The 21,490-nt window shown below is 45.7% G+C and overlaps 6 protein-coding genes across 6 annotated transcripts; 4 read left to right on the top strand and 2 right to left on the bottom strand.

Moving 5' to 3' along the window:
- Nucleotides 1–369: 369 nt before the first annotated feature.
- UA08_00401 (hypothetical protein) lies at nucleotides 370–4,311 on the top strand (the record flags this gene model as incomplete). The annotated part of the gene is made up of 6 exons (XM_020260204.1): nucleotides 370–549; nucleotides 692–714; nucleotides 772–855; nucleotides 912–981; nucleotides 1,041–2,185; nucleotides 2,244–4,311. The coding sequence occupies 6 exons, from the start codon at nucleotides 370–372 to the stop codon at nucleotides 4,309–4,311; spliced, it is 3,570 nt and encodes a 1,189-aa protein (XP_020124509.1).
- Nucleotides 4,312–4,722: 411 nt separating this feature from the next.
- On the bottom strand, nucleotides 4,723–7,194 carry UA08_00400 (hypothetical protein; the record flags this gene model as incomplete). The annotated part of the gene is made up of 5 exons (XM_020260203.1): nucleotides 4,723–5,276; nucleotides 5,366–5,513; nucleotides 5,591–5,654; nucleotides 6,010–6,972; nucleotides 7,028–7,194. 5 exons carry the CDS (start codon nucleotides 7,192–7,194, stop codon nucleotides 4,723–4,725), a joined length of 1,896 nt encoding a protein of 631 aa, XP_020124510.1.
- Nucleotides 7,195–8,934: 1,740 nt separating this feature from the next.
- Nucleotides 8,935–13,217, top strand: UA08_00399 (hypothetical protein; the record flags this gene model as incomplete). The annotated part of the gene is made up of 13 exons (XM_020260200.1): nucleotides 8,935–8,943; nucleotides 9,122–9,248; nucleotides 9,339–9,483; nucleotides 9,544–9,701; nucleotides 9,777–9,975; nucleotides 10,040–10,148; nucleotides 10,210–11,158; nucleotides 11,213–11,811; nucleotides 11,876–11,985; nucleotides 12,050–12,464; nucleotides 12,526–12,840; nucleotides 12,905–13,034; nucleotides 13,108–13,217. 13 exons carry the CDS (start codon nucleotides 8,935–8,937, stop codon nucleotides 13,215–13,217), a joined length of 3,375 nt encoding a protein of 1,124 aa, XP_020124374.1.
- A 671-nt stretch (nucleotides 13,218–13,888) lies between these two features.
- UA08_00398 (hypothetical protein) lies at nucleotides 13,889–15,558 on the bottom strand (the record flags this gene model as incomplete). Its single annotated transcript, XM_020260199.1, has 5 exons — nucleotides 13,889–14,313; nucleotides 14,366–14,387; nucleotides 14,437–14,571; nucleotides 14,725–15,113; nucleotides 15,165–15,558. The coding sequence occupies 5 exons, from the start codon at nucleotides 15,556–15,558 to the stop codon at nucleotides 13,889–13,891; spliced, it is 1,365 nt and encodes a 454-aa protein (XP_020124375.1).
- Nucleotides 15,559–16,177: 619 nt separating this feature from the next.
- On the top strand, nucleotides 16,178–18,162 carry UA08_00397 (hypothetical protein; the record flags this gene model as incomplete). Its single annotated transcript, XM_020260198.1, has 5 exons — nucleotides 16,178–16,536; nucleotides 16,599–16,757; nucleotides 16,815–16,976; nucleotides 17,031–17,549; nucleotides 17,604–18,162. 5 exons carry the CDS (start codon nucleotides 16,178–16,180, stop codon nucleotides 18,160–18,162), a joined length of 1,758 nt encoding a protein of 585 aa, XP_020124378.1.
- A 1,265-nt stretch (nucleotides 18,163–19,427) lies between these two features.
- On the top strand, nucleotides 19,428–20,705 carry UA08_00396 (hypothetical protein; the record flags this gene model as incomplete). The annotated part of the gene is made up of 4 exons (XM_020260197.1): nucleotides 19,428–19,502; nucleotides 19,573–19,718; nucleotides 19,833–19,905; nucleotides 20,187–20,705. The coding sequence occupies 4 exons, from the start codon at nucleotides 19,428–19,430 to the stop codon at nucleotides 20,703–20,705; spliced, it is 813 nt and encodes a 270-aa protein (XP_020124379.1).
- Nucleotides 20,706–21,490: the final 785 nt, after the last annotated feature.

The following is a 21,490-nucleotide window of genomic DNA, read 5'->3' as shown; positions in this document are numbered from 1 at the left end:
TTATGGAGGATGTGTGTTACGAATGTCTTATTTTCATGTCGACTGGATAGTGGAATTGTAACTGTATTATGACTGAAACGAAAATATGTTCCTTATTTGCCTTTTTTTACGAAAAGAGAACGGAAAAGAAAAGAGAATGAGGGTATATAACTTGCGCAAGTTGTAACTATTCCAGGCGGCGACTCTACCACGGCAGAACTTGACCGCCTTTGTGTGCAGCGATGAGCATCCACTGCACTCATGTCTTCCATTTAATCATTACTGTCGACAAACATTCGGCTTTCGAACAGACCCGATTCAAGCTGCAGCTCAGTGCAACATAACTATCATGCGTAATACTTTATTCAGACAGCCAATTGCATGAAATAAATGCAACTATTTTCCAACCTCACCCACTATCTCCCGCGATCACCACAGTCCACCGACAAACGCCCAGACAACTCAGATAACCCCGCGTCTCATGGTGTGGAGGAGACAAGAGAACCGGAGGTGATCCCCGGGGTTAGAAGCCGCAGTTCGCTTTCAGATGTTGTGGGCAGGAACTTTGCTGTCAGTATCCTTTTTATTATTTTTCTCGAGTGAAATAGCACCAGCGCCCCCCTCAAAATTACATTTTCCGTATACTAGCTTTGCTGCTAGTTGCCTACTAAAATAGATCCTTTAAGGAGTTGATGCTGACGTGAAAGAACAGTCTTCTATCTCACGACGGCTCTTGTGAGCTTGCATCTCCAGGCTGAGATATTCTAGGATTGACGCTGATTGCACGGACAGTGGTACAACTGCGGCTGCCAGGTCGGAAATGCGGCAGCGAGTGAAAACCGACTCGGATGAGGGCAGGCTATTCCCAAGCTACAGGTACATAGGCTCTCTCTCTTTCTCAGAGCTGCTTCTAATACACCATTGACGATTAGAAAATCCAACGACGATGTCCTGATCAAACCGGGGCAGACATTCGGCAATACGGCGAAATCTAGAGTACACGTACGTCTTAACAACGTAAAAATGTCAATTTAAACGCTAATTTGGTCCTGACACTTCAGAAACATGCGGGATTCCGACCTGTTGATCTCATAACGCCAAAGGGGAAGGACAGCGGCCCTGTGCGTGCCTGGGAAAACTCGAATGTTAACGGGTATTCTCAGCGTTTTCCATCTCGTCATCCACTGAGCTCGCCTACGTTATTCGATGATGAGAACCGAGCAATGAAAAAACGCCGTCATTCATCAGATCAGGTCATTGATTTAGATGCAGACGACGACAATTTTTTATCTCCTCATAACGACAGACGAGAATGGCGTCGAAACCGAATTCCTTCAATTGCTAGCGCAGAGATAGGAGATGAGAAAGAAGTTATAAAAGACCCTACTCAAGTGTTCCAGGTACCGGAGGATGACTATTCTGAAGCGGAAGACAAATCGACCGAAAAAAATGACCGTACTGAACTACGATCTGGTACTATTATTTCAACAAAAAGTGAAATAACACGAGAAAAGTCTAAGAAGGCATCAAAGTTTGTTCTCAATGTCGAAAGCAACGACGATGGCATGCCAGCAGCAGCAGACGACGTTGAGCTCAAAAGTCAGATAGCTCAGCGTTCGAATAGCGATCACTGGGATTCAGATGGTAGCGAGAGCCCAGATGAACTACAAAAGGATATAACTGTTGGAACGTATTCTAGACATTTCGGCTCACATCAACGGGGTGTCAAGTCGGAATTATCTCTGAACGACCGCGACGAAGATGTCAAACGGATAAATCGAAGACAGTCTCCCAATGATATTCGACCGACAGTTTTCAATACATCGAATAGAACCCCAGGTAAAAAGCAGTCTAAAATTCAACGAACGGCAAAATCACATCGACACCTTTTCGAAATCCAGTTTTTCAGATATGGCGATGTTGAGGTCGAAGATCGAAACATGCAACTGTTCCTTGACGGAGCAAACAATACCATCGGATTGCTTGCTGCTGACCAACGTCCCCTCTCAAAAACTATACCTATACACCGAGTTGTACAAGTATTGATAGGCATCGATGGCAGTTTGAAATGCCGCTTCAAACTTTCAAAGATCGAAGGTACCTTTAACCATGACTCTGTCGATATTGAATTCGGAAATGAAGCAGACAAAAATCAGCTTTGCACTTTGCTCAAAAAGAAAGGCATCAATCTTCTGATGAAACAAGGGTGAATATACCTACACGTGTTCCATGAGAAATTTATAGCAGTACTAACGGTGCAGTAGAAGCTGGATGGACAAAGCTTTCAATAACGTGCTGAAGGTTGAGCCGCGTCGTGACAAGCGACCCAGTGCAGAGATAAGTCCTGGGTCTCAAAACGATGGACAGCCTGAGCCAGCAAAGCGACAAAGGCTATCGGCGACATTGCAAGGCGAGGATTATTTTACCGGTGGTATCAGACAGCCATCACGCCGCGTACCTTTGAACACAAAATCAGAGTCCATTTCAGGTCGAACAATTGGGAATGATGAAGAGAAGAAATACCAAGCTTCGTCTAAAAACCGTCAAACACGATCCAAGACCCGCCAAGCTTTAGTAGACTTGGTCGAAAATGAGCCCGCCACCACTACATACAATGTTCCCTCCGGTAATGGCATTTGGTCTAAGCCGCTTGTGTATCCACGCGAGGGGAAGAAGAAGGCGGAAGTCGACAGTTACGACCTTGAGCGTTTACGCGATGGTGAATTTCTAAATGATAACCTCATAGGCTTCTACCTTCGTTTCTTGGAACATCATCTTGAACGAAATAATCCGGAGGTGGCCAAACGGGTTTACTTTTTCAATTCGTACTTTTTTGCGACTCTCACGAGCTCTCCAAAGGGGAAGAAGGGCGTCAATTACGAGGCTGTACAAAAATGGACTAGAAATGTCGATTTGTTCAGCCATGACTATGTTATCGTCCCTATCAATGAGAATGCCCATTGGTATCTGGCAATAATCTGCAATCTTGGCTTCCTGAAAAAATGTGAAGAGGATATTGAGCCTGATGTATCTCAGAAGACTACCTTGCATCAGCAATTAATCGACAATGATGAAATTCCCGAGACTCCGCCCCATGAGAGGTCTACTCCTGAGGAAAGCGCCCGTGATTCCTTTGCTTCCATGAAAATTAGTCCCAATATGCCTGGTTCACAATCCCGACAGGTGCGCGACTCTGATGATGAGTGGCCAGAGAAGGAAGAAAACCACGCCACACCGCCTGCCACATTTCAAAACAAAACATCTTCTGGGGGTTTTGAATTGAAATCAGCTAAGAAAGGCCCCGAGAAGGCAAAAAAACCAAAAAGAACAGGCCCGCTGTACTCCGTTGATCAGCCAACTATTGTCACATTCGACTCCCTCGGGTTGGGAAGAAGTCCGGCTGTAAAATTCTTGCGATCCTACTTGTTGGAGGAAGCTAGTGCAAAACAATCCCTGGAGCTCTCTACTAAGGATATCAAAGGTATGACGGCAAAAGAGATCCCATTGCAACCAAATTATTCCGATTGTGGGCTCTACCTGCTCGCATACCTGGAAAAGTTCGTGCAGGATCCCGACGCGTTTATTAGAAAATTGCTTCAAAGGGAAATGAGCGCAGAAGATGATTGGCCTGCTTTGAAGTCCGGGTTGTTGCGACGGAGACTACGTGACTTTCTCTTTGAGTTACACGAAGAACAAGAGACTTCTGGAGACAATGCTTTAGTTGATGCGCGACCAGTATCTTATCTATTGGGACCATCAAATACGGGGCCAGCTAATAACGTGGAATTTGCAAGATCTGCCCATGTTGCGGAGTCTGAGGTTGTTCCTGGCTCTATCCAGGAAGAATCTAATACAAATGATAATCCGGCTTTGAGTTATGATTCTACTGGTGAAGCCGTCGTGCGAGAAACGCAGTTGAGACAGAACCAAGACGCACTGACGACGCCTGAGCTCCAGCATGAATCCAAGGTAGATGGCCATCAGAGAACAGGCAATACCACCGAGGACCATCATGGGAAGAAAGTGGCTCAGCTGCCCCAGACGTTCGAACGTAAATCGACTACAAAATCCGCGAAACCCGGTCATTCCCCTGCACAAGCTACGTCAAATTTCGAAGCTGGTTCGAATTCTGAAAGGCGTATCCAAGCTGAGACAGATATATTCGATGATATGTATGATTTTCTGAGCCAGGAGATCCCTGTACCGAAAAATACTATAGAAGTACAAATCCCTACCATCCAGGTACCTAGGACACCACCACCGGTAACGGAAAGGACTGAAGAGGTAAAGTCTAGTCCTAGACGAGGTAAATCTAGGAAGAAAGGCTTCTAATGATGTGGAACTCTCTGAATTATATACGTGCATCCATGAGACATGTTGCTATGTGATTTGTCTTCTATTTCCCATACTTCTTCTACTCCAATCTTTTTTCCCCTTCTATTTTCTCTTTTTCATATTAATCCTTTAACAAAATTTCTTTGTGCATGGTTAGCGCGTTCGAGGTTGAGGTTTTATTCTAGATTCTCTGAATCTCAACCAGGGCTGTGTGGGTAGCATTACAGGAGTCTTGTATTTTCAGATACCAACATGTCTTTAATGAAGCATTTGTTTTCAACAGACAGCACGTCTTTCGGCTCTATATCTAAAAAGGATGAAGGAAAAATGGTGTAGTCGAGACTCCAGCAAAAAGACCGGTCCAAATTTATCCATTCCGTCGAAAACATCCATCCATGGGCAAGTGTGCTACAGTTCACTCTCCGGAGCATTGATCCACCATTGCAATTTATCCCTTTTGAACGATTCAAAATCCCATTCGGAGTTCAACTCCAGCAAAGACTCCGGATCCGTCCACACGTAGGTCGTCGCCTCGACCTCCTCCGTGTCAGTCACGGATCCATCAGCTAGATGAGCAGTCTCGGCCAGTCCGCGCTGCAAGGCCACATTGTCATTCTCATCATCACCTTCCGCTGCATCCCGGCTGCTGGTAGTAGTGCTATTCTTAACAACTTTGACTGTCACGGGGCGCTTCGTGTACTTCGATCCCTCGAAAGAGTCGAGCCGAATAATATCACCCTCCGTAAGCCCGGTTACGACAACGCCAAGCACGGAAGAAGCAGCAGCCTCCTCTGACGATGATGGTAACTTGAGTACGGCTGGATAGTCTGCACCTATGACACGATAGCGTCGGTAGCCAGGTAGGAGAGCTGGGCGGGTGGTTATAAGTGCTTTCTGCCATGGCTCAGGGGTTGGACTTCCGTGGATTATGCGGTGCAGGATGGCGGGGACCATGAGAGTGCCTTTACCATAGTGCCAGGTAAGTAATATAATCGTTAGTATATATATCTATAAATGTCAGAGGTCGATATTCTCTCTAAGTAGCTCTTACCATAGAAGAAGAAGGTATGGCCGGCGTCAGCCATGTTTGTACTGGTGCGGGGTTGCTGATTTCTTAAATTGAGAGCATCAACCAGCTTGCTGTTAAGAGTTCTGATAGATATTTCGAGAAGGGCCTCGACTTGCTGGAATGTACGGCTCTGTGATTCAGAGTGAGTGGTTAGCAAAAAGCGAGAGCGGAGAATAACGATAAAGAGTCATGCGGGGATGTACACACTTGTCGCCTTGTTGCCTGGAAATTGGGGCTCTGCGAGACGAGGTAACAGTGCAGGATACTAGAGCTACATTTTTGAATTTGATACCTAATTCAACTGCATCAATCAAAAGTCGCCATTACTCTAGTGAAATATTCCATAAGTATTTCGTCTACCTAGAACCCATCAGAAAGGCTAACGAGCTTTGACTATGTATCAGTGCCGGTTTGCATTTTAACATTCACATGCTTCAAAGCCCACCCCAATCTTTGGTCCAGTAGTAAACTATGTGAACACAATGTAGCCAACGACCGACTGCTATGCAGGTGCATTTGTCATGACAACGTCCTCCACGTCAGATGTCGGTCCTGCCAAATTCATGATCTGGAAGAAGATGGGCTGTATATTCAATCCTCGACGAACACATTCCTTCAAAACTAACTCGTCTGGCCGCTGGAGCTTGACTCGACTACCCCCAACCCCATAGCCTTCATACTGCATTCTACCCAACTCAGACCTCGGTACGCCAAAAAGAGGGTGATTCTCACGATCAGTAGCTCTGTATTTCCATCGAAGGTATGTCTGGAGGGCTTCGTGGGTGTCGGTGAGCCAGGTACGTGCCATGACGCGATAGAGCATACTCATTGTGGGCTGAGCTAGTAGCATGCGTCTGATATTGCCGTGAGACACTGGGACGATCGGGTTGATGCATCGCATGTCAATCCTCATAAAGAACATGATTGCATGGAAGAGGTCTGATGTAGTCCATAGATCGGAATTCTGAATGGTAGCCATGCGCCGCTGGTTATCTGGAATGTCCATGAGGAACCAGACTTTTTTGATAACACTTTCGCACTCCCGTGGAAGCCAGAGGCCCTCATTGTTGAAGAGCCAGAACGTTTTCTTTGCAACCTGCTCACGCCAGCATACCATGCGCAACCAGCGGAATGAGGGCACTAGACGGGAGTGGCCTCGAGATCGATCCAATTCTACCAAAGGATCATCGATGCAGAGCTTACGGTAGCATCTGAATGGGAAAATCGTTGCTGCAGTTGGGGCATGTTGCATGGCTTTAGCTAGGATAACCGCAGTCATGGCTGAGTCGATGATATCGTGGAAATCCTTTGAGATGGAATAGAGAGCAATGAGGTCGTCAATGTCGAGGCAATTGGCAAAGTGGAAAATTATGTGAGCGTGCCTTATGATACCCTGGAAGGCAGTGAACCCAGGCCTTCCAGCCCCGAAATTTATGCTTGGCGACGCATTGGATGCTGCTTGGGGAGCAGTAGAGCTTCTCCCAGCGCCGCGCTTCCGTTCTGCCTGTCTCGGACGCTGAACTCCTCCTTGGTTGACTGCTTGCTGTGAATTGCTTGAAGTATCCCGCATGATACTCGCCCTGGTCCGCCTGAAACTTCTGGTTAGCACGACAACAACAATGATTGAACAGACATCAGACTTACACCTGAGTCAAGGGACCACTAGATTCGGATACTGCATTTCGACGAAACCTTGAACGTAAGAGAAGTAGTCCAGAAATTGCAGCTGCTATGCTACCGGCTGATGCTTCATTTGGGCCAGTCGATCTGACTGCTGGTGTTTGGTTGTTTCGATGATTCCCATCTGACATTGTCTCCTGTAGGTTAGATGAGTTCTGAACATTTGAGATGGCGTTGTGAGGTTGCCCAGAGGCTGAGTGAGGGTGTGGAGAGCCAGAGAACCCTTCCCCAATGCCACTGGCTTCAGATTGAGAATTTTCAGGTCGATGGGGAATGAATTTGACGCGTGCCATCAAGAGCTTGTAAGGAGGATGAAGGGAAACGTGGATTTGGCGTGAATAGGACTACAAAGGAAGCGCGTGGGGGCTTTAATGCCTCAGGTTCTCTAGCTAAACTGAGATTTTGCTATCTTAGAAGAACATTATTCTTGACTCCCGTGACCTTTTCTCAGAGCCCCCATATTCCCTCATTTAGACTGCCATCGTCTCGTGCACTAGGTGGTAATGGTCGTGGCAAATGTGAGGCTTGACGACGTTTCCCAAATCCCCAAGTCAACCAGAGATTGACCCTCTAGGCATCTTTTTCAGTCACAAGATCGCTTGACTCAAAGCTCACAATAAAAGTACAAAATAAAACGGTGAACTTCAAATTTCCCTGAAAAATAAAAAGAAAAATGCATAAAAATCTAAGAAACAAGCCAGCAAAACCTACATTTTCTTTTGGTGCTCATCTCAGAGTAAGTTGGTGTCAAATTTGCCTCTGGGGGGCAATACCATGGCTCACACAATCCCTAGGTAACCCAAGATAGTGTGAGTGATAATCCAGTACAATGATAAGATCAGGGACATACATGTATGCTACCTTGAAAGCATCACAAATTTCATCACGTTGGCCGCGTGAAAGTTTCCAGAAAGCTTCATAACTTAGATGAAGTCCAGGTAGCTTATCTGTCACCGAAAAGACAATAAAACCTCCAGGAACGAGACCAAGTGTATTTTGCTCTTCTCTTTTCCAGTTGATAAGCGGTGGAGATGATTTACATCCCAACTTTGTAAGACTCAGCAGAGCTGTGTGTTTCGTGATTTCAGCCTCAGGTGATGCTTTCTGAGACCTCTCTTCAGGGGTGTAAATTTCTGAGCCTGCATATGGAATCCTAGTATTCTGGAGTCAGAATTTCTGTAGTGCATGATTGATAAACATAATAAGAAAGTGAGCACAAACTGCATGTAGATTTTCATGAATGCAGATCGACTGGTGTTCATAGGATCAACACACTCAAGTAGAGCAAAGGCGTACATAGATGTACGGTCGAAATCTTCCCAACCTTGCTCGCCATACTGAATGTATTTCTCATTCAACCTCCTGACAATCTCCTACTGCTTGGTGGCGGGGAAGTCGTGAGAGCCCTCGAATTCGATGACTTTGTTGATCCAGGACGTACTGGAAAGTTTCGTTCCGCCATTTCAGTGGCTGCTTCCACAATCAAGAGGGAATAGAGAAAGATTTTGCATGGAGGTGCTGGGTTGTGTCAGGTCGATAATGTAAGTAGTTAAAGCTAGGGCAACCGTATAAATTATCACAAACAATGCCGTCATCGCGGGCACGGTACCGGTACGGTAAAGTACAGTACAGTACCAGGCTACCAGCAGTCCCAGCACCGCAGACTCGGCTAACGCCAAGCGGACTAGCGCCCGCTTGCTTTGTGGTAAATCGTCACGCCGCCTTTCCAAGCCTCCGTCCAAGATTTCGAAAGCGTTTCTTGCCATCCATCCCATCGCTCGACCAGCTAGCTCACACCGTCGCCGTTGGGAACGAAAAAGAAAGCTACACCTGTATTGTGGCTTTATTTGTGCGGAGGCAACACTCGCTCCATGGAGAATGTAAGTGAGCCGACTTTGCTATGTTAAGATGCTTGCTTGTGATGTCCGCTGTCCCGGGAAGTCTCAAGGATTCCCGCCTTTGCCAATAGCCACATACATGCGCTCGCTTTGCTAGCCCAGCTGCAGATCATTTGCTAATCTGATTTATCTTCTTTTCTCTTTTCGTCGTCGTGTATAGCTTGGGGAGAGCGAGATGCTCTTTGACGGATATGACCAATATAACAACAATGACCGCACCGATGTGATCGTCGTGTCCCGCTCAGGTTCTGAGGACGAGCCTGAGTCCGAACCAGCTGCAAATGATTGTACGACACCTCCCTTGTAGGATTGCGAGATTTAACTCCCCGCTGCTCGTAATCACATATACTCGATCTGACATGCCGTTCGCTTGACAGATCCCGCCATGATGGCCCGGATCCTTCCTCAGGATGCTGAACTCGAAACCGAAGCTGAAGCTTATAATACGTGGCATATAAAAGATTGGCGCAGGCTGAAGAAGAAGGAACATGGGCCTGTTTTTGAATGTGGAGGAGCCCCATGGTGCGTGCATCTGCTGCACGGTCTTCCCGTCGTCTGAATCTTCGTACTAACCTGTGCTAGGCGGATTCTTTTCTTTCCCTACGGCAATCAAGTCGACCATGCCTCGTTTTATCTCGAACAAGCATGGGAAAAAGAACCACCTGAGAATTGGTACGCCTGTGTCCAATTCGCCTTGGTTCTGTGGAACGTAAATGATCCGTCTTTATATGTTTCCCACGGTAAGCAGCAAAATCCTTTGTTAAGAGTCTCTTTTGTTTGTCTTCTGTTTTTGCGTGTGTGTTTCCTACTGACAGGGAGTCAAGTTGCCACACATCGATTTAATGCGGAAGAAGCCGATTGGGGCTTCACTCGCTTTTGCGAATTGAGAAAGCTCTTCAATATGCAGTGGGAGGGCCGAGGGACGCCGTTAGTGCAAAATGACGAGGCCATGGTAACTGCCTATGTGCGAATTGTGAAAGATCCCACTGGAGTTTTATGGCATAGCTTCCAGAAGTATGTTATGACACCCGTCTGTTTGTCCCACCGCAGAACCCGCAATCCTAACGACATAATACAGCTATGATTCAAAGAAAGAAACTGGCATGGTAGGTTTGCGCAACCAAGGTGCGACGTGCTATCTCAATTCTCTCCTCCAATCATTGTACTTTACAAACGCATTTAGAAAGGTATGTGTGGCTCTGGTCTAGCTGGCAAACGCAGGGTTGTTTCTCCGAGCTGACTCTGTAGGCTGTATATCAAATCCCGACCGACGAGGAAGCCACGAGGGAGAATAGTACGTGGACTCTACAACGGTTATTTTACAACCTTCAAGCAAATGAGAGCGCCGTATCAACCACGGAACTTACCGCATCCTTTGGTTGGGAATCTCGACAAATATTCGAACAACAAGATGTCCAAGAACTCTGCCGAAAACTGATGGAGAGACTGGAAGAAAAGATGAAAGGGACACCGGCCGAAAAGGCTCTCCCAGATCTCTTTGTTGGAAAGACAAAAACATATCTTTCATGCATCAATGTGAACTACGAGTCCTCGCGTGTGGAGGAGTTTTGGGACATTCAACTGAACGTCCGAGGCAACAAGACGTTGGATGATAGCTTTAAAGACTATATTCAGGTTGAAACTCTTGAAGGCGAGAACAAGTATGACGCGGGTCCGCCATATGGACTTCAGGATGCCAAGAAAGGAGTGATATTCGAAAGTTTTCCGCCTGTTCTACATCTTCACCTGAAGCGTTTTGAATACGATATCAACCGCGACGCCATGATGAAAATCAATGATCGCCACACTTTTCCTATGGACATCGACCTCAGCCCGTATCTTTCAGACGAAGCAGATAAGTCAGAGTCCTGGGAATATCAGCTGCACGGAGTTTTAGTACATAGTGGAGATTTCAATGCCGGCCACTATTATGCTTTTTTGAAGCCTACCAAAGACGGCCATTTCTACCGCTTTGACGATGATAAAGTCATTCGTGCGACAGAGAAGGAAGTTCTAGAAGAGAATTTTGGCGGAGAATATGATCTATCAAATGGTACAGCTGCTATGAGGCAACAATATGCCAGAGGACTATCCACAAAGCGCTCAATGAATGCGTATATGTTGGTATACATTCGCAAATCACGATTGGATGACGTCCTACTCCCTTTAACCACGGAGGATGTCCCATCGCATATAGGTAAGTATATCTGGAGTTGCTCGTTGTTCCCGGGCTCGCTAACAGTCATTCCAGAAAAACGTCTCGTTGAGGAACGCGCAGAAATGGTCCGAAGGAGAAAGGAAAGAGAAGAGGCCCACTTATACATGAATGTCGGGGTCCTTGACGAGACAACTTTCCGATCTCATCACGGTTTTGACCTGACTAGTTCCGACTTGCCCAGTGGCGACCCAGCCTTGCCAAAGACACATCGTATTCTTCGGTCCAAGAAGGTTGGTGAATTTGCACGCGAACTGGCCGAAGAGAAAAGTCTGGATGCGAAACAGGTCCGTCTGTGGGTCATGGTGAACCGACAGAACAAAACTACTCGCCCTGATCAAGTGATTACAAACCCAGACATGACATTGGAAGATGTCTGGACCCGGCTTGCTACAAAAGGAAACCCTCTCAAAGTATGGATGGAAGTTGGCAAGGTTGATTCTGATGGCACCGTGTCATGGCCGGAGGCGGGCTCCTCTGTCCTTATCTTTTTGAAACATTTCGACGTACCTAGCCAGACATTGACAGGTGTCAGCCCTGTGCATGTTCGTAAGAACCAAAAAGTGGCAGATCTTGCGCCTATCATTCTCGAAAAGATGGGCTGGGCTGCGGGAACAGAGTTCCATCTCTTTGAGGTAAGCACCCACTCTCCTTGTCTTTTGGCATTTTTTACTAATGCCGACATTTTGCATTCAAAAGGAGATCAAACACACCATGGTAGATCCGATGAAACCAAAGCAAACATTTCAGCAGTCTGAAATACAGGACGGAGATATCATTACTTTCCAGAAGTCCTGGAAAGAAACTGAGTCAGTGTTCACTCTTAGATATGGTATATATAGTTTACATTGGCTAACTTGAGTTTTATCTTAGTCTCCCTTCCAATGCATTGTACACGGAAACGCGACAATATTACGACTATCTTTTGAACCGAATGAAAGTGAGATTTGCGCATCTGAAGCAACAAGGAGACGATTTTACCTTAACTTTAAGTCGCAAAATGACTTACGATCAATTTTCTAAGAAAGTCGGCGAGCACCTGAACGTCGATCCTAGTCACTTGCGGTTTTCTCCCGTGCTTGCAACCAACGGCAAACCCAAACAGCCCATCAAGCGGAATATCAATCAAACATTGTTTCAAATCTTGAATGGACAGTACGGAAGCTATGGATATAGCATGCACATGCCTGATGCACTTTACTATGAAATCCTTGACACCAGCCTCAGTGAATATGAAACGAAAAAGACTCTCAAAGTCACTTGGCTTGCCGAAGGTATCAACAAAGAGGTTCGTAAATCTGCAAGATGTGTCCTAGTGCGTATCAATTGAAGCTGACTGAGGTACAAAGGTCAACTATGAAGTTCTTGTTCCTAGAACTGGTACCGTTAGCGACCTGCTGGCTGCCCTTCAGAAAAAGGCCGAAATCGATGACGAGTCAATGCAAGCCGTGAGGGTCTATGAGGCCCAAAGTGGCAAGATTCACAAGGAGCTTCGGGTAGACTTCAGTATAACTGGATTGAATGAATATGTGTCACTTTATGCGGAGAGAATACCGGAAGAAGAGCTCAATATGCAAGGTGACGAGCACCTGATTACGGCATTCAATTTCGATCGGGAGCCTAGCAAGTCACATGGCATTCCCTTCAAATTCGTTGTTAAGCCTGTAAGTGCTGTTGACGCCAGATCCAAAGAAGACAATGCCATGTATCTAACAAGCCAATTTACAGGGTGAGGTTTTCAAAGAAACAAAAGAACGACTAACAAAACGGACTGGCATCAAGGGCAAACAATTTGAAAAAATCAAGTTCGCCGTTGTTCCTCAAGGGATATACCCAAGCCCGAAATATCTCGAAGATGGTATGTGCGAAAAATTTCCCTCGACATGATTTTCATGTGGGTGATAATACAAATGCTAACGCAAAACTACCAGATGATATTCTCTCAGATGTGGCCACAGAGCCTGGCGACGCCTTGGGACTTGACCATGTAAATAAGAATAGAAGCTTCTGGAGCAGAGGGGAAACATTTTTTATCAAATAAAACACGACCAGATATATATCTGGCGTTGTGGGATTACGGATACGTGTACGCTGGTTGGTGAAGAAGGCTGTTGGTTATTACTGGAAGTTTACGAAGGAAAGGTTTCTTTGCACTGGGGGGAGTTTCGTTTCACTTTATCGCGTGTGGCGTGACGTTTTCTTTTTGGCCATGTGACTGTCATCATTATACTATGTACTACATGTTATCATTGGTGGTCTTGTGGTAACCAATGCATAGTTACTAGTTAGTACTTCGGGATTACGAGTTTTCCGAAACGGACTTTACGAGGAAAAGTATGCGATTATGTTCCATTGTTGAGAGTGATGGTCACGATCATGTACTGGATGAAGTATATGATCCAAGGGATAGATAGATCTCAAAGTTCCAATATTACTTGTTCAAAGTTGCAGACTATGCATGCCTATTTGAGGCTATTTCTAGGCCGATGTCTCTTCGATTTAATAAGATCTCTGGACTTCAGATCTCAAGTTCATATGGAGTACCTCGTGAGATAGTGCTCCTTACCATCTTCGGGCCGTACCGAACGCTAGGGTCCAGAACTAGATTTTGCGAGCGGGGACAAGCTTGGGCTCGATATTTGTGTCATAAAACTTATTCTGGGACGTTTTATTGACGAGGCCAGGGAACCCTAAGAATGGTTTCGTTTGATTCTAAGTCATCTCCGCGCACAGGTTAAGCAAAATGCCGAGATTATCAACCGTGGCATTCCAAGCGTGCAGTTTCAGCTTGTTTAAACCGACATCGCCCTGCTTACAAGCATCAAGAAGGTCGCCAAAAACGTCCAAACCCATCCGCGGCATGGTGGCGTATACTTCATATTCCGACTGCCATGCTGCACGTGTTCGTGCTTCCCAGAGTGACTTGGGAGAAGAGAGGGGGATATCTCGGAAGCTCTCGAATCTATCGCAAGGTACACCAATCTTGATCTGGAACATTTGGGTAATTAGAAGCCACACGATTGCCGTTCTGCGGTTTAGGTTGTTAGTGAACATTAGGATGTGTATGGGCGTGTGCGTGGAAAAGTGGCATTGAACATTACCTTCTTCTGGACTCGGCAAAAACCCAATCTTCCCAGCTAGAACTTGGGTGTAGTCTCTCGTGCTGGTAAAAGGGTTCATCACACAAACCTTTGAAGCTGTCACAAAGGCTCTGCATCGCTTAGTCAAGAGTTCTTTGGGCTAGGAGCAAGATCTTGTACCTGGTAAGTAACTAGCAATTCAAGGTTTAAGTCCGGCTCGATTTTTGAGTTATCGATGACTCGCATCATAATATATACAAGCAGGGCTTGTATTGCTGCGAGGTGCTCATCCTTCGAGAATTGGCACTGACTTGCCTATGCTTAATGTTAGCTGTGACGTTATACTGTAAGAACAAGACGTTCAGGGCTGCGTGTATCGGTCAGAAGTAGAAGTATAGCATTGGGTGTTGGTATTTTCTCCGTTGTGAGTGCTTAGGAGTTGCAATAAAAGGAAAACAGGGACTGAACCTTTTCAGCCAGGGAATGTTGTTCTGCCCGACCTGTGTGCCACAAAAATAGCCTAGTCTCAAGATTGTGAGAAGCAAAGACCTGCGCTAGTCCCATGCAATTAACCAGTGGCCTAGGCAGAGCAGGCTCTATAGCACTTGTTGTTTGATACCAGTGCCCGTGTATAAAAGGAGGCAGAGTTTCCCTTCGAAGCATCATCTGTGGAAAGGCACAAAGCATCTGCATGACAATATTACCAGTAAACTTTGCAACGGGGTTTGGTATTGGGATTGGAGTAAGAAATTCCCGATATGGTAGCTCGGAGAGACATGTAGTTTCGGACATGACAGGGAGACTGTTATCTGGAGGGCCCAGTGCAGACCAGGGAAGATCAGTGAGCAAGAGGTTCTCTACATAAAAGTTAGTCAGGAAATCAATGACATGTATACGACAAGGAGTACCTTTGTGAGCGGGTTGCCTGTTAGGCCTAGCAGCCTGCTCATATTGGAAACAAGGCAGGTTATTCATGGGACTTTGTGAGAGGATGTCAGTCTCTGGACTCTCTACGAGATTGACCTCATCCCAGTCAACATAAACTTGCGCTTCGTCCATATCAATTGTCTCAGTGGATGCACCGAAGTCATTGAAGGTACTATTGATGTCACCAATTGCGAATAGGTCCAGGGTAAAGACAGGAGACGCGTTTGCTGCTGGTTGTTCATTGGTAATTTGTTCCTCACTTGTAGTAGGAGCATGAATAGAAGCATTAGCAGCAGTCGTATCATACACGCATTCGAGACCTTTATTGGTACACCGCAAGCATCGAGGCTGGAAGTTGCACTTCACTTTGGCCATAGTACAAGCTCGGCATGACCTGAAACGTGAACGAGGGCGATTCTGAGCACGGCGACAGTATGAAATATGTCGTTTGTAGGACATTTCTGAAATTTCCTTAATGACAGTAAATAAAACCGTGAAGGAGACCAACCTCTCAAGAATGGTTTCTGACAAAAGCCGCAGAACCACATGGGTCCAGGAGATGAATATGTTTCGACTTCAGAATCCATGACCGTAAGTGATCGAGGTGGTCGAGCGAAGCACAGCGGAGGATGATAAAGTGAATATCCTGAATGATTCCAAGCTTGAGCTTGCTACAAGATGATGAAAGGTGGGTCTTTTGTTAATGCATGTAGTCAAACTAACCTCAGCGAGTTCGGCCAAATTGGCCGAGAGACCAAATTGGCCGACAGATGTTGGATCACGTGTGGATATCCAACCCTAACTCCCCTTTTACGAGCTACACAGCTTAAAGGAAACCTGCGTGTATAATAAAAAGATAACAGACTTAAGACTTATGATTATTTATATTGCCTTCGATACCTGGAAACAATATACATATATATATATTTCTCTTGTTCCACACACTCTGTTGAACATTGTCAATCTACACGTCATGAAGTGTTCCAAACCCGACATGGCAGCTACAAAAGATATCGAACATGCAGTCCATAAGGACCCTCGACGTCAACCAAGCAATAGCAGCCAAGAGTTTAAATTCGACCCTGCATCTCAGATATTACCTGGCTCGTCTCTGCAACAGAGAGAAGGCGACGACTCTAGTTCCAGCCTCGAGCCAAGCCCTAGAACAGTACATGGGTGGAAATGGGCTGCTGCTGCTACGTCTCTATATATTGGAGCACTCATCTACGGGCTTGATGGCACTGTTGCTGCTGACATCCAAACTGCTGTTATCGAACAGTTCGGCGAGGTCGAAAGTCTAACGTGGATTGGCACTGGTTTTCCTCTTGGCTCCGTGTGTTCTATATTACCTGGGTGGGTTGGACATTCCTAAGTTCTTGCACGAGATGTGAGAAAGCTGATTTTGCCGCTTGAAGGGCTGCCTTGTATGCTATCGTTGATCTCAAAAGTATGTTTATCGGGAGCATCATTCTGTTTGAAGCCGCCTCTGCACTCTGCGGTGCAGCACCTACCATGAATGCTCTTATTGTTGGTAGGGCATTAGCCGGTGTTGGGGGAAATGGAATCTTCCTTGGGTCAGTTTATCTTAGAAGCACGTGGCGAACGCTCTGCTAACATGTTTCTTCTATCAGTATTCTGAACTACTTTGCCCTCTGCACAGCCGAGCAAGAAAGGGGCCGCTATATCTCGGGCATGGGCGTCACTTGGGGGATGGGTGCTGTCCTGGGCCCTGTGGTGGGAGGCGCCTTCGCTACCTCTTCAGCGACGTGGCGATGGGCTTTTTACATTAACCTGTGAGTTAGCTTAACGCATAAACCATCGCAATTCTGTTTTCTAAGAACACCTAGTGTTGTTGCAGCTTTATGTGCACCAGTGTACATATTCTACCTCCCCTCAGTGAAGCCAGGTCGCGCATCAGATACCCCCATCCTCGGAAAGCTCGTAGCTCTAGACTGGGTTGGCTTTATTTTGGGCACTCGAGCAATGGTATCATTCACCATTGCCTTGACCTTTGCTGGCACAACTTGGTCCTGGGATGATGGCCGCACAATCGCAACAATCGTTGTCTCTGGAGTGCTGTTCATTTTGACCTTTCTCCAACAATATTTCGTCGTTTTCACCACTCGTGAAGCGCGCATGTTTCCTCCGCGACATGTTCTTCTCAACATGACGCAGGTCCTGCTGTACATCAATACTGCCGTGGCCGCTGCCAACATCTACATACCGCTCTATTACATTCCTATCTATTTCTCCTTTGCTCATGGAGATTCAACTCTGATGGCTGCCGTCCGCCTATTACCTTTCATCGCTTTCCTTGCGTCCATGACTATGGTCTCGGGTTCTCTTCTTCCACGCATAAACTATTAGTAAGAGCCCATATTCGTTGTCGCTGTTTTCCATCCATAAACTGACTACTTTAGCTGGGTGTTATACACGGTGGGTGGAGTCCTCATGACAGTCGGTAGTGCAACCATGTACACCGTTAATCCCAATACTTCTATTGCAAATGTCTACGGGTACACTATCATGCTCGGAGCTGGAACTGGCTTGGTTTTCAATCTCGGCTTTACAGTTGCGAGTATCACGATAATGGCGCAAACAGGTTCTGATCTGGACGTTCAACGTGTCAGTTCTATGCAGAATCTGTCTCAGCTGGGCTTCCAGACGGTGAGCTTGCTCATAGGGGGCCAGATATTCCAGAGTTTTTCAATGAAAAACCTTACGCATGTCCTGAACGGGCAGGGATTCTCTCAAGAAGATATCAGGAGCGTCATTATGGGAACTCAGAGCGCCCTATTCGATTCTCTGAATCCCTCTCTTCAGACACAAGCTATCAAGGCTATCACAGATGCTATAAGCAAAGTTTACATTCTGAGTATAGTATCAGGAGCGATTATGTTGATTGTTGTGATGGTAATGCCAAAGGGAAAGCTATTTCCAGCAAAAGAAGATACCGTCGTCCCTGCGAGTGGAGCTTAAAAATATAAGCCCTAGAGGCTTTGACATTGCCCTCGGAATAGAGATTCATACGCGAACGATCAGAGGTTTTGGTTAGTTAGACTAATATAGAATACAATGCTCGCATAGCAAACCTCAAAAGTCTGGACTGACGTAGCTTTGCAGATCTCCTTCCCAGGTTCGAACATGGGGCTGAACTTCTCATACCTCGATATGTCCCTGAAGACCTTTTCATGCCAGCCACCCAGCTCTCACGGAATATAAGTCCGTGCAAAACGTCTCAGTCATTTCCACGGTGGATCAGAATTTTATTAATTTGTGCCTATTTGACTCATGTAGGTAGTTTGTGGTCATTTAGTTGTTTCACTTGACAGAACTTCGACATGTAAGGAAGATGGGTCACGAGCACAGTGCACAGCGATGAATTTAATTAGCAGACTAGTCGCTGAGCTCTTTTGAGGAGCCTTTTTGGGGTATTGAGTTATTTAGTTATATTGACTCTAAGCTATTATAATAGACGGGGCAAAGAAAATCTCGGACTACCTAGGTACTACATATGTGTAGAACGGATAAGACAGCCGTAGCGCTTAACAACATCAATTGGCTTGTAATGTCGCATCTACTTACTAGTAAGCACTATATCTAGGCTCCATACATCGGAGAGTTTAATCTCGGATGTCAGAATATCGCTATACTTGTCTGATTTCAACTGGGTTCGAGTCATAGGCTGATCAGTCAACAGCAGCGGCCTAAAGAGGCAGGTGACTTCAAGGTTCCAAACGCCACGGCGATTTCCTTGACGATCTTGCATGATTCCTCTAGCCGAATTAGCATATTGGGGCGAGATGTAGGAATCTACGATACCACCGAAATATCGATCTATAGAGTACATAAGCATCTTAGCGCCGGCGCCATTCTCCAGCTGGCGTTACACAAATAGCCAGGTAGCAGGCGTGCAAGATGTAGGGAATTTTTATGCTCGCAGAAAACAGGGATAGGGCTCATATCCCCATCTATTGTCCACAGTATACCTAGATGTCCCTTCAAATCATTGGCCGACGAGGCCTACTATTTAGGTACCTAGGGGGATGTCAACTATTAATGTAACCTGACACTAGAAGGTTCGTATACGACCGTAACCAACTTGAACGCTGAAGGAATAGGAGATAACACAATGTATAAATACCGGCAACTTTTCTAACCGATGCTTGAGATCAGGCAGACTTGCGAAGGACAGTTACTTCGAAGCTTTCAAATTCTTTCTCTCTATTTACTCCTCGATCAACATGGCCGTTCACATGAGAAAGGCTGTTTTTGCCCTATCCCTCATCTCAGGAGTACTAGCTGCGCCATACAAAAGAGTATGTCATTTCGAGCATACGCTAATCCTGAAGATGCCTAGAAATAGCATTTACTAATAAGCGACCGCAGCTGGAAAACCCTCTTGGTGTCCAATATGGAATTGATGCCTCTTCAATGATTAGCTACGACTCCATTTATTTTGGTTGGGCACCAAATTATAAACCATCAGTAACGCTCGCATCCCTGAACCAAGCAACAGGGCAGAAGGGCGCCACGTAAGTAAATATTTCGTATCTACGTAGAAGCTTGTACAGTCCTTGGGCTTGCTTGTATTTCCTTCCTCACTGAAAGAATACAGACAACTGTAACTAATTACCATGAATACATAGGTACAATGTCTATTCTCAAATTACGTCGTCAAACGTTGACAGTGGCTCTTACGATGGCAATTATCAATACAATGTAGATGATATTGTCTCTTCGGGAGCTGTTCTTATCGCATCTTTGATGCCATCTGTGGACTGGACCGATATCAGCTGGGAGCTTTGTGATTCAGTGGCGTCCTAATTTGAAGAAACATTCAACGGCAAAGGAGTGACGGTGTGGCTTCGTTTCGCGCACGAAGTAAATTACTATGCTGCTGTTGGCACATATCCTGGTGGTCGTAAGTTTCAGTTCCTCGTCCGGGGCTTCTGGTTTTATGATAAGTTCCAACACGCAGTGAAAAGATGGAACTCCTATAGCTAACAATCCCAACTTCAGTCAACTACGATGAATACAAAACTGCTTGGAAGACCATGTATAACGCGGTTTCAAGTAACGATAAGATATTCATGTTTTGGTCTCCTAATGACGACACTTCATCCGAACCCGTTGCGCCTTGGTGGCCCGGTGAAGAATACGTTGATATCGTAGGCATGGATTACTATCCAAACGCTGATGAAGGACTTCCTGATTTCGAAAGCGCTTATGGAGCCTTTTATGACACATATTCTGCCGGATACGGTATTCCTTTTGCCATCGGTGAGACAGGCACTCAGCTTTCAAACGGGGATTCTGCTAGCACGGAACAGAAAGAAGAGTGGCTCAAGGCCGTTATCAACCCGTTGTCAGGTTTTGGAGATTACTCTGAGTATTACTTCAGCTGCACTTGGTTTGAATACGGCCCCCCAACTAATGACATAAATTTCTATATTGTCTACGAGCAGGACAGCTCGGTTGTCACGGAGACGATTTCCAATACTGAGAGTGGCACGGCATGAGGAGAGGGACGGTACTTGCTCCTCGCTTCAAATTTGTTACCTTTGCTATTGACAACTCTATGGTCTTTTAGCTAAAATATGAGGGACTATACAGAAACAGGAAGTTAGAAATAGGTAGTTATCGAAATTAAGCATCGGATTATAATTGCGTCATACTATCATTTGTATACGTGACTACTTAAATGTCCGAGCTTGATATTCTTGCCAAAATGTAATATTCCGGTTAAATCAGACAAGTGGCATTCGTAGGGATAGGTTTATATGCCATGAGGCATTCGAGTTCATCTAACGTATAGTAGTGACGCTGTCAAAGTGTTTAATTGAAGTATCAGGCTGACGAGCAAGTATTGTGAGCTAACACGGGATAACTAAGTCTGAAAGAATCTTATTTTCTCAACTTGTTTCCTTTTTGAAAGTAAGATGGTTTAGACTCTGGCACGAGATCGTTTGTAGCGTGCCATCGAGGACACGAGTACCTAAGTCGTGCCAATTGCCGTGTAAAGGACGTGTGGATGATTTGTTAAAATCCTTGACAGACACGCTATGCACTGAGGATTTTTTTGGTATATTAACGGACGAATAGCACATCTTCATTCGTCAATTCCCATCAGTCACCTTACCTAGGTATGTTAATGCTGATAGGAATTTGGGCAAGGTAGGACGCTCATGACCTCTAGGAGCCTTATCGAATATGGTTACAAGATAAGGACAAGAGAGTTTGTCCTGATCAGTCCTTCCTTTCGATCTCGTAAGAATCATCCCTGGATCAAACGATCTTGGTGCTT

The sequence above is a fragment of the Talaromyces atroroseus genome (assembly GCF_001907595.1).
Source record: "Talaromyces atroroseus strain IBT 11181 chromosome Unknown scaffold_0, whole genome shotgun sequence".
Lineage (NCBI taxonomy): Eukaryota > Fungi > Ascomycota > Eurotiomycetes > Eurotiales > Trichocomaceae > Talaromyces > Talaromyces atroroseus.
This window is presented reverse-complemented; position numbering and strand designations above follow the sequence as displayed.